The 17,053-nt window shown below is 37.8% G+C and overlaps 1 protein-coding gene across 8 annotated transcripts in view; it reads right to left on the reverse strand.

Annotated features, from left to right (window-relative positions):
* ALS2 (alsin Rho guanine nucleotide exchange factor ALS2) overlaps positions 1 to 17,053 on the reverse strand; it is a 73,318-nt gene that overhangs the window by 33,847 nt on the left and 22,418 nt on the right. For 5 of the 8 annotated variants that reach the window (XR_004288466.1, XM_032354447.1, XM_032354446.1 and 2 more), the window contains exons 7-12: positions 14,328 to 14,496; positions 13,442 to 13,538; positions 8,928 to 9,005; positions 6,237 to 6,419; positions 4,188 to 4,359; positions 2,088 to 2,268 (exon numbers count right to left, since the gene is read on the reverse strand). Coding sequence is in view for 7 of the 8 variants with exons in the window: in XM_032354447.1 (XP_032210338.1) it covers positions 2,088 to 2,268; positions 4,188 to 4,359; positions 6,237 to 6,419; positions 8,928 to 9,005; positions 13,442 to 13,538; positions 14,328 to 14,496 (880 nt within the window). In the remaining variant the exon portion in view is untranslated. Of the gene's footprint in view, positions 1 to 1,984; positions 2,269 to 4,187; positions 4,360 to 6,236; positions 6,420 to 8,927; positions 9,006 to 13,441; positions 13,539 to 14,327; positions 14,497 to 17,053 lie in introns of those variants that run through there. The other 3 variants (XM_032354448.1, XM_032354445.1, XM_032354449.1) reach the window with 3 other exon arrangements.

Genomic DNA, 17,053 nt, shown 5'->3' on the forward strand with positions numbered 1-17,053 from the left:
GTCTGCTTCTCCCTCTTCCTCTGCCCACCCCCACTCATGTTCTCTCTCTCTCTCTCTCAAATAAATGAAAAATCTTTAAAAAAAAAAAAAGTGGGGGGTCCTGATGATAAATTAAATGTTATGTGTGTTTTACCACAATTAAAAGTAACTTCTAAAATTCGTAAGTGGCACCGGGGTGGCTCAGGTCGTGATCCCGGCCAGGGTCCTAGGATCGAGCCCTATACTGGGCTCCCTGCTCAGCAGGAAGCCTGCTTCTCCCTCTCCCACTTCCCCTGCTTGTGTTCCTGCTCTCACTGTCTGTCAAATAAATAAATAAAATATTTAAATAAATTTTTTAAAAACTCATAAACAAATCAAGATTTTTTTACTTGCCTCATCTATATGAATAAATTACATTAAAAGATAGTTCAATGTATCAAAATAAAAGCATCTCTAAGTCCTGAAGTATCAGAGAACAAGAAATTTTTTAAAAAATTGAGATAAATAAGACAAAAAAGAACTACAATAGCAAAAGCTGAAACCCTCATGCAAACAAAATCTATTTTAAAAAAGTAAATTGGGGGTGCCTGAGAGGCTCAGCCAGTTAAGCATCTGACTCTTGGTTTTGGCTCAGGTCATGATCTCAGGGTCAGGAGACTGAGCCCTGCACTGGAGTCTGCTTAAGATTCTCTCTCTCCCTCTTCCCACCCGCCAAAATAAAAAGTACACTGGTATCAATTTATGTTATTTTTCATGCCTGAAAGAATACAAGAGACTGCAACTAGGCTACTTCCTCTCAGACAATATCTTCAAATATATTCAATATTGCTTACAATTAAAATCACAAGCAGCTCTCCACATATATATGCATAAATCTGAAAGGAAGTACACTAAAATTAACAATGGTTATTTCTGGTGGTAGAATTGCAGGCAACTTTAAGTATCTTTTTGACTATTCTTATTTGTATAATTTTTGGTAATAGACATCATCACTAATATTAAAAATAACCTAAACAAAACACCAACAGAACATGAACTCCTTTTCACTGGCTCCTGGCTGTGGCTGTGTGATCTTAGAGAGCAACAAAGTGCCTGGCACTTAGTGGGTGCTCGGTCCATACTTGCTAAATGGATGAGGTACTAATAAAGAATAAAACTGTCACTTCAGATCAACAGCACTGATGTCATTTTAATATGCATTAAAATAACAAATTAGGCCTCACATCAAAATGGCAAAGAATAAATGAAGAAAAAGTGATAATTTTTAAATCTTCAAATACACTTAGGATATTTTATTTGAAAAAATTAAAAGAATCTTGGATAACTTATGCTAGATTTTATTAAGGAAATATCCTTATTTTGAAGATAGTATGGTCTCTTTAAACCCTCCATTTACACAACAATAAAAGAGACACTGGAACAACTCCATATTTACCATTAGCAGTTGGTCTTAGAATAGTTTAGTTACTTATTTCTTCTAATTTTATCATAATTTACTAAAGTAAGCGAAATTGCTCTCTAAAGAACCATATTTATTATAGTATAGAACCATATTTATTATAGTATATTTTATGTAAATTAAGAATATTTCATTCTAGGGGCGCCTGGGTGGCTCAGCGGTTTAAGCCTCTGCCTTCAGCTCAGGTCATGATCTCGGGGTCCTGGGATCGAGCCCCGCATCGGGCTCTCTGCTCAGCAGGGGGCCTGCTTCCCCCTCTCTCTCTGCCTGCCTCTCTGCCTACTTGTGCTCTCTGTCTATCAAATAAATAAATAAATAAATCTTTAAAAAAAAAAAAAAAAAAAAAAGAATATTTCATTCTATGAGACTGATGCGCTAGGAATATTTCATTCTAAATTAAACACTATCAATCATTCTGCTAGACTACAAAAAGAAATGTAATTCATTATTTTTCAACCTTTTTTCCATTTAAAGAAAACTGAAACTTTAGCAATGCAGAACTATAGTTGGCTTAAGATTAAAATACTGCTTTGCAATTTCTATTACCTTATATCCCTGTCCCTAATCTAGTCTCTTCTGATTAAGGAGCTGTTCTCCTTGGCAGAATAACCCTGCAGAGATTGAACATGACACGGGACTGGATACTTGCTCTGTATAACTATCCAAGAAGAGACTTGCATGCTTCAGAATGACCAAACTCCGGGCTTCCTTTATCCCATGGAGGAAGTTGCTCAGTGAGGCTCCGTGCTGACCGATCAGGTAACACAGCTTGCTGAAACGGCTTGCCACCTCCTGCAACAGCTGGACTGTGCTTGCGGTGCCCAAATTTTCTGTAACACAGTGATGATGATGATGACACAACCTGAAGACTCATGACTGTGAACACCTTCTCAAGATCAAGATGACGAATCGCCCTTTTCTAAAAATACTTAACAAGCTGAGATGTACTCTCAGCTGTGGAAATCAAATCATCACAATGCTGAAGGAGCTTCAGAGACCAGAGAATCCAGTCACTTGAGAAACTTGTTACGAACACAGGCACAGGGTTCCCATAGCTTCTGACTCAGTAGGCCGAACATGAGAACCGCTGGGCAAATCTCACTCTCCTCCCATTTTGAAGATAAGTAATCTGAAGCTGGGGAGAAGGAAGTGAGCTATCTGATTTCACACAACTGGTAAGTGACAGCCAGGAACTCAGTGCCCTTTTTTAGTTACATTTTCAACTTTTTGTACTGACTTCTGCTCTACTGACCCTTGGACAAGCCCAACACTTGAGTGAAGAGAGGGCAATCCCCAAATCAGACTGACCAGGTTGCTCTGAACTTTATAGAGGGTGCCAGGGGATTATGTGCTTTTTCCCAGTCCAAAGTTCCTAATTTCCAGGACTTCTCTCTAAGCAGTGAGGCTGATGAGCAGATGAGGCAAGAAGAACATAAAAATCACGAATCAGGACAGGGAAAAGGACAGTCTCACTTTTCTTTCAGAGCAATCCAGAAGCTTCCAGCTGGGACAGCTGCTTTTCCCCTGCCAATCTCCTGTGCTGTTATGCCCACCCACTGGAAGAGAATTTATAGAAGAGGCACTCTACATTTAAAAAAGGCAAAACAGAATAAAAACTGAAACTACCTAGGATGCCTGACAGGCTCAGTCAGAGCATGCAAACCTTGATCTCCAAGTCATGAGTTTGAGCCCCACGTTGGGTGTAGAGATTACTTTAAAAAAAAAAAAAAAAAAAAGCTATAAAAAAATAAATAAGATAAAATAAAATAAAGAAATTTTAAAATGCAGACAGACCCTAACTTACAAAGGTCACATTCTGAAAGACTATAAATTACTTATTTGAAAAAATAAGTGTTTTCCCATTGTAAAAATGGGCTGACCCACACAAGCCAGTGCAAACTTAACGTGGAAAAACTGATATACTAAACAAGGCAGAATTTAAGCACTACAGTATTGATTTGAATTCCAGGTCCTCACAGGGCCCTCACAGGGGCCACAGAGTGCAGGAAAGAGAGAAAAACTTCCTCTCCGTTTTCTACGCGCAAGGCCAAACCTACAAAAATTCTTGAAAAAAGTGAACTCTGATCTTCAAAAGTCATTTCTCCCACTTCCATCTGTATGCCTTTCTAACCTCCTGGAGACCCAGGGAGCTAGTGTACCCTGACAGCAGACCCCTCTAGAACTACTGCAATTCCCCTGTATTATCGCTTCATCTTCAATCCCTCCTCTCTGTTGACTGCAGCTAATGAAAGGAATCGGATTTAACCAGTTCACGGTAATGTTGGGTAAGACCCTGACCACTCTCGTCCACAGTTTAAGAGACTACTTGTAAATCCAGATGAATCTCCACTTGATGTAATTCTAAGAACTACAACCAAGAAAATGAAAAAGTCAGGTAGTACAACATAAGATCTCTTAGAACTAGTGGGGCCAGAAGTGCTGTTTTGAAGTCTAGCTCCTAGATCAACTTTCCCAAAGCTGTTTCTGCTTCTCTACCATGAATATTCTGGAAAGCTCCACTTCCTATTTCCACAGGGGAAAAAGAGCTCTGGGAGTGGTAGAACACTCAGGGGCAGCTGGGCTCCTGGCAAAGTGGAAACAGTTTGTATGTGGTTGACAGCCTGTGTACAAAATTAAGAGAATGGAAAGAAAGAAACCCTAACTCAAGTTTTTTTTTTTTAATTTGTGCTACAGGAAGAACAGATAAAGAGTCCTGATAACTGAGGGGGTGGGGGGAGGTTCTACTTACCTAAACTGAGAAGAGGCCTGAGAATCTGAGATTTGATGTCACTTAGTTTTGAATAGAATCGTCTTTCCGTAGTAGCCAACTCATGGAGACTGGCAATATATCCCATAACATTTTTGTCCACCAAAGCTAGATAGCGATCTTTCCCTGCTGTCACTCTGCTTATATATCCGAGCTGAAACAGAGGAGGAGAAAAAGATTAAAGATAGAATATAATGTACTAGCAGTAATCTGGGTGCTAAAACTGGCTCATATCAGCTGGCAGAAACCAAATGGAATATTTACATTCAAGAATTTCGCAAGTTAGTTATTAAATCACCCGTAGCTTGAAACTGGCAATAGTAAAATTACCCCCCCAAAATGGCAAACACTACAGATCGGGACTTATTTGTTTTGTTTTGTCTTTTTTTAGAGCTGGTTTACCAGTACAACATTATTATATATGTGTATCTGGACCTATGTATTACCACATATATCTATACTTTTATTGCCACAGTATCTTTTATTTCATATTACATGTATTTAGAACCACAGACACCCTAAATATACAAAGATCCAAACGAGAGAGATACATGTCTCAGGATCCTTTTTTGTGAAATAGGTTAAATGACAGCAGAGAGGATCTCTATACTGTGTACTGGAACATCAAGGGTCTAGAAATTATCTTGTCCCTTAAAAGTGCACCATAAAGGAATTTTCTTTAAAAGGGACTTTTTGTCATTTATCCACTATACCACTTGACAAAAATAATCAGTGTATACACAGATCACTATAAACCCAGGAAACCAAGCTGCAGACCACGCAGACTAATATCCATGGTAACTGATGATACATACTAAAGCCTCACTCCTCTCACCAGCGTATTTCTTCATTTATCTGGACTGTGGGATCTTTCATGGGGAATGTGGAGCAAGGGCCAACAGCTACGAAGAGTAGAGTACATCGGAAACAACAGCCTGAGTATAGGTCAGCAGCCAAATCTTGGCCAGTGTTGCCTTTACCAAGAAATACTTTGTCCCTATACATTCATAGCTTATGCATTTACCCAGAAAAACAAATATGAAAGATTAAAAAAAAATCCATAGACTGTATTATCCAGTAAGAATAAGAAATCCAGAATGTACTAGCTTTGAAGGTAAATCATGGCACTTTGGGGATATGAGTTACTTTAATGAGAAAAAAAGAAAACCAGGAACAGGCCAGTCATTTTAGGTTCATGAAAAAGAGATAGGAAGTAGGAAAGCAAAGAAATACAAATCAACAAATGAAAAAGAAGAGAGTAAATAGCAGTAAATAAAACAAGTTAACAGAGGAGAGAAGCACAGCTGGTGGCCTGTCAGGTCTGCCATGAGCCCACCTCGGGTCTATGTCATTTTTACTTCCCATTTACAATTAAAACCTCATCCACTCCAGGGATGCCTGGGTGGCTCAGTCAGTAAAACATCTGTCTTCAGCTCAGGTCATGATCTCAGGGTCTGGAATCGAGCCCTCTGTGGGGCTCCCTGCTCAGCGAGGAGTCTGCTTCTCCCTTTCCCTCTGCCTCTCCCCGCCAAACCCACTACACACACTCTCTCTCTCAAATAAATAAAATCTTTGGCAAATAAAACAAAATTAAAAAACCTCATCTACTGCATTTCTATTCTAATTCACCTCTGAGGGCTCCATGAACATAGTTAGGAAACTTCATTGTGAAATGTACTTTTTAATATTCCTACATGAGGGTGTTAGTTCAATGAGTATTTGTAAAGTACTTGCTATAAGGATACAGCAGTGAATGGGAGCACCTAAAATCTCTACTCTTCAGAATCTTATAGTTGAGGGCAGAAAAATAGACCAAAAAAAGTAAATTATATAGTGTACTTGATGGTGACACGCACTGTGGAGAGAAGTCAGTCAGGAAGAGGAGGTAAGGTGAAAAGGGGGGTGGGCAGGGTTTGCCATTTTAAATCCAGTAGACAAAGACAAGTCATAACAGGCATATATACAAATAATAACCAAACAAAAAGACTGCTCATGTGTTACGGAAGGCCTTAGGATCCAATGCCCGTTCACCTTACTACAGGAGAGAAGTACTGGAGTCTTAGTACCACTGTGATTCTCTGGAAGGCTGTCACCTTCTGCAGGGTCCTGTCGGCCACTGTAATATAACCCAGGCTGGAAATCTTCTGTATCCACTAAAAACAGGGAATAATCCTGGCCTGCAGCTACGCTCCAAACTCCATTTTCACTGTTCACCTGTAATGACAGCAAGATACCATCTGTCCAAGATGAAAGAATAAATTAAACAGAAATTCAGATCCACCAGAACGGAAACGCTGGGTTAAACAGATGTGGTTGCACAGTCACTAACATCTCTACTGGCAAAACTCATCCACGAATGTGCCCTATCAACCCCAGCACCCACGCATAGATAAGAAGGAATCCTGTGTTCAGCTTTTAAATTCAGAACTGGATTGTTTTTATAAAAATCTGAAAAACTAGGATTTAAAAAGGAGAAACTGTAGATCTAATTTTTAACAGTTATTTTTGGAAGTCTCTATAAGACTTAAGACTTAGGCTATACTACAATTAGGAGCCGCAGAAACTTCTAGAGCCCTATTCTGACAGCTAGGACACACCTTTGTCCATTCATATCCAACTGTGTGTACAAAAATCAAAAAGAAATAAATTCTAACAAGGCACAACTGCATTCTAGCCAACTAGACTCTTGCGCGCTAAAATTTAGTTGTCCCACTTGGAATTCACTACCTCTCTGATGTGACTTCACTGTACCAACTCCCAGGCTGTTGAAACAGGCAAGGCCCCCTCGAAGCCCATCTACAGGGATCCCCAAATCAGAGGTTCTCAACAAGCAGTCTTTGTAGCAGCAAACACCTACAACATGTCAGAAATGCGAACTCTCAAGCCACAGAGCTACTTGGGGTAAAGCCATCTGGTTTGACACTGATGTGTGCAAAAGTTTAAGAGCCACTGCCTTAAACCAATGGTTTTCAATCCTCTCAGGATTCCACGTGGTGATTCAGGAGGCCCCATGGAAAGGCAGGTGTCAGGGCTCTGCCCCATCCCCCTCCATCCTTCAACTAAAGTAGTTCTAGCTTTATCCATTTTGTGTATGGGATTACACAGAAGATTTCACTTGAAGAAAGTATTCTGCTATGAAAACTCCTGCCCCAACCACCAGCCCCAGCTTTAGCTGTGACTTCAATACTGATAAGCAAAAACCCTCTTATCTGTCTGATTCTTTGTGTCTAGACAGGCTCCAAATCCTAGGTGATTGGATGACTGTGTGAGTGTGTGCACATGTCTCCACTACTTCATAGCTTCTGGCATGACATTATCTTCTCAAATTCAGGCTCTCCAAATAACTGGCTTCCTGTTAATTCTGTAAGGAATGGATTACAATTTTTGCAGGAGACAAAAGTCTTCTTACTAGTCTCTAATCAAAACTAATTCAGATCTCCTTCTACTTTGACTTTTATTTCACAGATTAATTAAAATGACATCAGAATGTTTCTCTCATCCTTCCCACAAATAAAAAAAAAAAATCCTGATGCTGTAATTTTTATCTGTACAGTTAATGAGTAATGAAACTAAAATCTTATTCTCTCTAGTCTGACTGTACAGAGTCACATAAAAACTTGATTTCCAGGGCCTCCATCCTATTACAGAACTTTCCTTGGTAAGAATAAATGTACAATCTATTTCATTGAAGTGAAAAACAAGGAACAATGATCTACCACATTTTTTTGTTATATAATATCAGTAGTTGAATAGCTTACCACTGAAATGCTCTATAGTGAAAATAAATATTTAAGATTGGAACTAGAAAGTAATAACTGTTGCCTAATGTTTTATCTAAGTCTTTTCCTCTCGGGGAAATGAAGTTCCCTGGAAGGAAAGGCAGCACATTTAAGTCTTATGAAGCAATGGATCACAGTGTACCCTGAAAACATGTATAACTGTAATATATATTATCTGAAGTTTATATGTCAATTGTGCTCCTGAACTTGACATAACCACCCTTTTTGTCTCTGCTGCTCTCAGTAGAGGGAGCATGTCTTGGGCTGGGCTGATAGCAGAATCAAACTACAAAAGGATGAGCTCCATATCTCATTCTGTTAGGCTGCTGCCATGTATAACTCCCCGCCCTCTACCCTCCAAAAAAACAAATCCCATATAAGGAGTCAACACCATTGATGAAAATTTAGTATTTCCACATGGTTTTGGAGAAGAAAAAAAGATTGATAAACAGTCCTCTAGAATTGCATCAAAGGGACCAGAAGTTACCAACCTCTGAATAGCACTGCGTAAACCAAAAGCAATTTATACAACAGTGAAGAAATCATCTATACTTTTAGCTTCACTATAGAAAATGAAAAGATTTACAAAAAAGTTTTACTACTAGGACTACATATGTAAAAAAAAAAAACAACAAAAGCCCCCGCCCCCACAAAATACCACCAACAAATAATGTTATATAAAAAGGAATATGAATATTCAATGAACAATAGAAGCTAAGAACAAAAGAAATATAAACATGTTATTAAAAAAAATTTAACTTGAAAATAAGGGGCTTCATGGCTTTTTTTATAAAAAAAAAAATTTTAAGTATACCAAAATGAATTTAGGTCACAAATACAGGATGCTACTAATTTTTCAAGCACAAAATGGAGATATATAAAGTGCTATAACTTAGAATTCTGAAATAAGTTGCTATAAAAATCACCAAGTTCCCAAAAGTACCTTTGCAAGACGAGGAACTGTTGTTGGAAAATCATAATGCCCAAGCTGACCAAAGGTATTGCTTCCCCAGGAGTAAACCTATTACAAAATCATAGAAATGTGGTAAGAGTTGTGAATCTGACTACATGTCATTTCTGAATGTCTATAACAACATATCCATATATACGTGTATATATGTGTGTATGTATAAACACACACACACACACACACACACACTCCTAATAGTTATACACATATCACTTACATTCTTTAAAATACTTAAAAAATTCATCTTTAAACAAGGCCAGAGATAATGAGCAAACAGTACATAGATAGAGTCCAAGGGTTAACAAAAACTATCATTTCTCAGGTGTTTACTACCAGCCCAGCATTGTTGTTGACACTTTGTTTGTATTAATTAATGTTTAATTCTCAAGACAATCCTTTCTTTACAGATAAGGAAACTGGCTCAGAGGAGTCACAAATTTATAAGCGGCCAAGCTTATAATCATCCCAGGAATTATCCTACACTGCCTCTTACAAAGAAGGTGATAAAAAAGGTAAATGCTATAAAGAAAAATTAATCATGATTCTTTTTCTGTAGACAGGAGTACAGTGAAATCACTAGAACACCTTTTCATACTCAAAGAGTTATCGAAGAGTTATGTATAAGGTACACAAGTACCTATGCTCCATTACAGACAAAAGAAACTAGATGACAGTGACCATGTTTATGCAAATGGTTTGGTTTCTCTATTCATTGTCACTGTACAAGACTGTCACAGAACAAAGAAACAAAAAGAAGTCGGAAACAGTTGATGAACTGACCACTTAGAGACAACTGCTATTTTGTTTTGGGAACACACTCACATACATACTTCTAGAAATTTTAATGTTTATGGTATATAACGTAGACACAAAACACAATGCTGTTTTGCAACCTGATGTTTTTCCTTAATGCTCTTCCTTGACATTTTTCAGTAAGTATCGAGCTACAACTTTCTTTCTTTCTTTCTTTTTCTTTATTTATGAAAGACAGAGCATAGGAGCAGGGGGAGGTGCAGAAGAAGAGAGAAAGAGAATCTCAAGCAGACTCAGCACCAAGTGCAGAGCCAGAGGCAGGGTCCAATCTCACAACCCTGACATCATGACCTGAGCTGAAATGGAGTCAGACGATTAACCAACTGAACCACCCAGGCGCCCCAACCTACAACATCATTTAGAATAACTATGCAGAACCCTGCAGGTGTAGTTTAATAAAATACCTAATAAAGTAACCATATTTGTTTATAATTTCTAATTCTTTAATAAAAATATTAAAAATCCTTGAATATACATATTTGCATATCTTAGAATAAATTCCTAGGCAAAGAACTCTGGGTCCATGAACCTGTACATTCTGATTTTTGATACATACCGACAAACTGTTTTCTAGCAAGCTCCAATGTACATTCCTGCCAGCACTCTGGGTTTCCTTCCACCCTCACCAGCACCCACTATTAAATGGGATCTTTGCTCATCTGGTAAGTGAGAAAATATTTTACTGTTGTTTTCATTTATATTTGTCTGCTAAGTGGCTGACCATCTTTTCATTCATTACTGGTCATTTCTAGCTCTTTTATGAATTGAATAGAAGCACCCTTTGACAATTTTTCTTTTGTATCTTTAGCAGTAACACTTTATCACATATATCACAAAAGTTTTTTCCCAGTTTGTTATGTATTTTAATTTTGTGTGTAGCAGTTTTGCTATTTAGGAGCGTTGAATTATTAGGTAGACAAACATATCTTTACTTTCTAACTTCTGGTTTTGGTATCATGTCCTTTTCTACTCCTAAGGTTATTGGGGGAAAAAAAGAAAGAAAGAAAAAGAAACACCCAAACTTGTTCTTACACATGTAAGGTTTTATTTTTTAACATTATATCCTTAATCCATCCAGAAGTAGAATATGTGGTTCTCTTAATTTTCTTCTGCAAATAAGAAGCCAATGGTTCCAACAGTATTTATTGAATATGCAGTCTTATTTCCCCAACTGATACAAAATGTCCACTTTTATCATATACTAAATTCTCATATATACTTGGGTCTATTTCTAGTCCACAGGTATATTTCTATCTCACTCATTTGTTTGTAGTCTGGTAGTATATATTTTTTTAAAGATTTTATTTATTTATTGGACAGACAAGAGATCACAAGTATGCATAGAGGCAGGCAGAGAAAAAGAGGAGGAAGCAGGCTTCCTGCTGAGCAGAGAACCCGATGTGGGGCTGGATCCCAGGACCATGACCTGAGCTGAAGGTAGAGATTTTAACCCACTTTTAACTACTGAGCCACCCAGGTGCCCCTGATAGTATATTTTATAAGGCAAATTCTCACCCTTCCTTTCTGTTCTTTTTCAGAATTTTTTTTTTTAAGATTTTATTTATTTATTTGACAGAGAGAAATCACAAGTAGATGGAGAGGCAGGCAGAGAGAGAGAGAGAGAGGGAAGCAGGCTCCCTGCCGAGCAGAGAGCCCGATGCGGGACTCGATCCCAGGACCCTGAGATCATGACCTGAGCTGAAGGCAGCAGCTTAACCCACTGAGCCACCCAGGCGCCCCTCTTTTTCAGAATTTATATGATTTACCTTCTGTATTTATTCTCCTGGAACAGTTTTGGGATCATTTTATCAAGCTGTAAATCTTACACTGAAATATTTAATGACCTAGGGGGAAATGGCATTTTTGCAACATTGATTCTTTCCACCTAAAAATAACATTTCAGGGGGTGCCTGGGTGGTTCAGTCAATTGAGCAGTCAATTCTTGATTTCAGCTCAGGTCATGATCACAAGTTGTGAGATCAAGGCCTGTGTCAGGCTTACACTGAGTTTGTCCCTCTCCCCCTGCTCCTCCCCCTGCTCATGGGCTCTCTCTAAAATAAGTAAAATCTTGGGCGCCTGGGTGGCTCAGTTGGTTGGATGATTGCCTTCAGCTCAGGTCATGATCCTGGAGTCCCGGGATAGAGTCCCACATCGGGCTCCCAGCTCCATGGGGAGTCTGCTTCTCCCTCTGAACTCCTCGCTCATGTTCTCTCTCACTGTCTCTCTCTCAAATAAATAAATAAAATCTTTAAAAAAAAAAAAAAAAGAAGTAAAATCTTTTAAAATAAATAAAATCAGGTCGCCTAGGTCGCTCAGTGGGTTAAGCCGCTGCCTTCAGCTCAGGTCATGATCTCAGGGTCCTGGGATCGAGTCCCGCATCGGGCTCTCTGCTCAGCAGGGAGCCTGCTTCCCTCTCTCTCTCTCTCTCTGCCTGCCTCTCCGTCTACTTGTGATTTCTCTCTGTCAAATAAATAAATAAAATCTTTAAAAAAAAAAAAAATTCTTATTTTCCTAATACTTTTGTTGCCACTGTGAACAGCTTCTTTTTCCCTATGTCTTCTGTTTTACGTTATGTGTATAAAAAGCTAGCAACTTTCATGTTTGTTTTGTAACTGACCGTCTTCCTAACCTCTTACTTTAAAGTCTTTTGAATGATTCATCGTGTTAATAACAATAAATTATACTTTTCTTTCCTAATATTTTCATTTATTTATTTGAGCTATGTTAGCATTTTGGCTAGCCTAGTATGTGAAATTTAAAATATTTAAGGATTTAGATTTCTTTATTGACTTTTTTAATAAGATGAAGGGACTGATGAAGAATCATTAGGACTACATTTAAGAACAACTTAGGAGCACCTGGCTGGCTCAGTCCACATAGTGTGCAACTCCTGAGCTAGGGGTTATGATTTCAAGCCCCACACTGATTGTAGAGATTATATAAAAATCCTTAAAAAGGGGCGCCTGGGTGGCTCTGTGGGTTAAGCCGCTGCCTTCGGCTCAGGTCATGATCTCAGGGTCCTGGGATCGAGTCCCGCATCGGGCTCTCTGCTCAGCAGGGAGCCTGCTTCCTCCTCTCTCTCTCTGCCTGCCTCTCTACCTACTTGGGATCTCTCTCTGTCAAATAAATACATAAAATCTTAAAAAAAAAAAAAAGAAAAGAAACCAACTTAAAACAACTACTTTATGTATTTGGATGTATGATATAAATAAAATTTATCATGGTGTGGTTTTAAATGATTCTGGAGGTCACTTTCAAGTCCCACAATTTTAAGAAAAATACCTTTGTTTTCTTTTCTTAGTGTCTTATCATAGATTTTCTTCATCAAAAAACATAAAAATTCATCAATACAAAAAAAAATCATCAATATCCCGGAAAATCTTGAATTCTATTTTTTGATAAGAACACATTATAGAAACCTTCGTTAGGTAGACCAGTGTTCAATCAATCCTCCTATCATATGTGTAACTTTACACAAGTTACCTAATTTCTCTAAACCTCACTTTCTTCCTCTGTAAAACAGAGGTAATGCAAAATGATGTCAAATATTAGGAAGATCAAATGAGATATGGCATTATTGCCTAACACACAGCAGAGACTCAATAAATGAAGGTCTAATTTGATCATGTTAAGCTTCCACAAAATTAAGATCAGCTTTCGACATTTTTTCCTACCTGGGATTTCGCAGTAAGTGCAAGAGAATGGTAACCACCTGCCTCCAGATAGATTACTTCTTTACCATCCAGACATTTTACACACAGTGGTTGAAGCCTTAAAGAAAAACATACACACACAAACTCAAAGTAAGGAGGCTCAGAAAGAATCATGACCTTTTTCAAATTATAGAGCAAGGGCTTTCAAGTAAAAATAAACATTTCAAAAGAAAGCATTAAAATATTAAATATATGTTCAATTTACTCCTAAATATTGTAAATGATTTTGGATGGTTTTAATTTAATCTCTGTCCATCAGTCACTAATTAACATAGTTCAGAATTTGTTAAGAATCAAAAACAACTAACTGATTTGTTACAGCAGAATATACTTAGGACACAATGAACTATAAAGTCACATAGAGGTCTTTTTGTTGTTTGTCTAAAGCTACAGTTGCCTTCCGCTTTGCTACAAGGAGACATTCACATTAACTGGCTATTTTAGATAATCATCCCATTTACACACTTTCACAAATATCTAATTTGTTAACATTATGAGTTCTTAAATAAAACAACAGTTTTTCCTTGATGTACATTAATGGTTTAATATTGCTATTACAGTTATTTTGGAAGCCACAAAGGACATGTTTCAGGTAAAAAAAAAAAATTGTTGGCTCTTTAAGTTAAAAATTTGAGTTATTTAAGTATCCTGATGAAATACAATCTTATCCCAAACATCACTTTCTGTTCCAAGATGAATATACATCAAAGAGATGGAAAAGTACACCAAAGATATCGAAGTCCTTTATTATTAGGTACAAATTCAAGGCTAACATGACACTGCCTTCACAGGAGAGAGATTTATTGGTTAACGCCAACTTCTACCCGTGAACAAAGCCAGCACTCACCGAGGCAGAACATCACCATGGCCCAGCTGTCCTTCCTTCCCTTTCCCCCAGGTCCACACCTCTGTCCTCAGAGAAGGCAGAAGTGCATCTGCTTCTCCACTGTATGTAGGAGTCAGAACCACTGTCCGTGTTTTCACCCGGGCAGCTTTTCTTAAGAGCCTGGGGGAAACTGAAAACAAACCAGAGATGGAGTGAGGAAGTAGATGGGTGGGAAAAAAGATATCATTTTGACCAGATGTTGATTTTTCAAAGAAATACACTAACGTGGTATTTGTGAAGCATATTCTATAGGTTCTCTGCAAAAATGAGGATTTAATAGTGAGATGAGTTTGGTATGAATGCTGCCTACTACATTCTATCCTCCACACTATCTTGCCCTATAGATTCATACACACATTATTAGCAAGCTAAAGGCCCTGACAAGTCCTGCAATTAAAAGGCCTGTTTAGATTTATTTAACTTAGCCCCACTTCCAAGCATTTGGTCACAGAATCCCTTTCTGTATAATATTTTTATTACACAGAATGTCTTTGTGACATCCTATGGAATTTGTATTCTACAGAACATGCTTAACAAAATACTTCGCTAAGGCTGACAAATATTTTTCCCATTTCAAAGCAGAGTTAAAAGTTAAGACTTTCCAAGTTAAGGTCTAAGTTCAAACATATTTTAAATATTTTTTATTTAATCTATTTATTTATTTTAGATTTCATTTCTTTATTTGACAGACAGAGATCACAAGTAGGCAGAGAGGCAGGCAGAGAGGGGAGGGGAAAGCAGGCTCCCGACCAAGCAGAGAGCCCGATGTGGGGCTTGATCCTGGGATTATGACCCGAGCCGAAGGCAGAGGCCTTAACCTACTGAGCCACCCAGGTGCTCCCAAACATATTTTAAATATGGTAATAAAGGACTTACTTTAGATATAAAATTTTCAAGTTTCTATGGTGGGAAAAAGATTATGAATATAAGTACTAAATAACTTTTGAATTTTGCCTATTTCAAATTATTTTATAGAGGACTTAATGTTTTAAAATATCTTTATAATCATTTATAGTATTTAAAATTATAATAACGACATGTAACACTATGTAAATGTTGTTACTGATTTGGTGGCAGGATATGTTTTAAAGAAAATCATCAAATGTCGCTTAAGTGCAGACTTGGTCATTAACTTGAGGGCACAAAAAAGTGATCATCACTGGCTAAAATCAACATCTTTTCTGATAAATGTGCCATCCATTTATACACACAGACACTCAAATAAACCTACTTGAAGTTCCCTCAAAGATGTATTTCAGGTAACTTTAAAATAGAGAAAAAGAGTGCATGTAGGGGCACCTGGGTGGCTCAGTTGGTTAAGCAACTGCCTTCAGCTCAGGTCATGATCAAGTCCCGGGATCAAGTCCCGCATCAGGTTCCCAGCTCCTCCGGGAGTCTGCTTCTTCCTCTAATGTTCTCCCCTCTCATGTTCTGTCTCACTGTCTCTTTCTCAAATAAATACATAAAATCTTTTTTTTTTTAAAAGTGCATGTAAAATTTTTATAAAGATACTTTGGGTCACTAAGTAAAATTTAACCAAAAGGAAAAAAAATCTATTAGCAGTATTGCATATTTCAATGACCTAATGACGTGACAAAAATCAATATTCCACATTTGTGGTTCCAGGAGATCTCAAATATATTTATGCTACAAATATGAAAGGACATTTCACAACAAGACAATTTTGGCACAAAGTCCTCCTTCAGACTTGACAGAATCCATGGGCTTTCTTTTTATAGACAAGCAGTCAATCAAGACTAAGGGCTTTATTTGCAAGCTAAAAATCTAGTGGCAATAAGAAATAGAAGACAGGGTAACAGAAGTACTCTGTGGCACAACAGAGCCCTAAGTAAGGAGATAAGAAAGGTAGGATTCCCCATTTTAGAGCTTTGTACAAAAATGGTGTAAAGACTGAGGGCTGGAAACCATAGACCACAGGTCAAATAGAGCCCACTGAACTGGAACATACGGCCTTACTCATTTGTTTTTACTTACGGCTACTTTTAAGCAACGATGGCAAAATTGAGTATTTATATAAGAGAGACCACATGGCCCGCAAATCATAAAATATTTCTCTTTCATTGTTTACAGAAAAAGTTTACCAACTCCTGGTCTAAATCCAATGCTGCTCCAACTTTACTGTGCACACCAGCCACCCGGGAATCTTGGTATAATGCACATTCCAATACAGTAAGTTTGGCGGGAAGCCTGAGACCCTGCATGTCTAACAGATTCCCAGATGCTGCTGCTCTTGTTTTGGGTCCGTAGGTCACAGTTTGAGAAGCAAAAGTGTAGAAACCAACCGAGAAATGCTGAAGAACCAACTGGGTAACGGTCTTAATATTCTAAGAAGTTTGTTGCTATTTGTATCAGAAAATGAACTTTCCTCTTCTTGAAGTTTAAATTATCTCCACTTTGAGGTCAAATACAGTAGACCCTCCCACTTAACCACAGTCACATCTGCAACTTCATCTCTCTGGGTTACATGCCCCAAACTAGGATATACAGAGGCTGTCACTGCATTCCAGAATAAAATAAGATTCATAGTAAGGTTCAGAAGCAAAAGCAGACATCACAAAAAAATTACGTTCTATGGTTATTTTTAAAGCAGAGGAATACGTAACTTTCTTTTTAAACCACCCAAGTCACCAAAATTAAATAACTGTTGACATTTGAATATGTCAGTT

The sequence above is a fragment of the Mustela erminea genome, chromosome 8, assembly GCF_009829155.1.
Source record: "Mustela erminea isolate mMusErm1 chromosome 8, mMusErm1.Pri, whole genome shotgun sequence".
Lineage (NCBI taxonomy): Eukaryota > Metazoa > Chordata > Mammalia > Carnivora > Mustelidae > Mustela > Mustela erminea.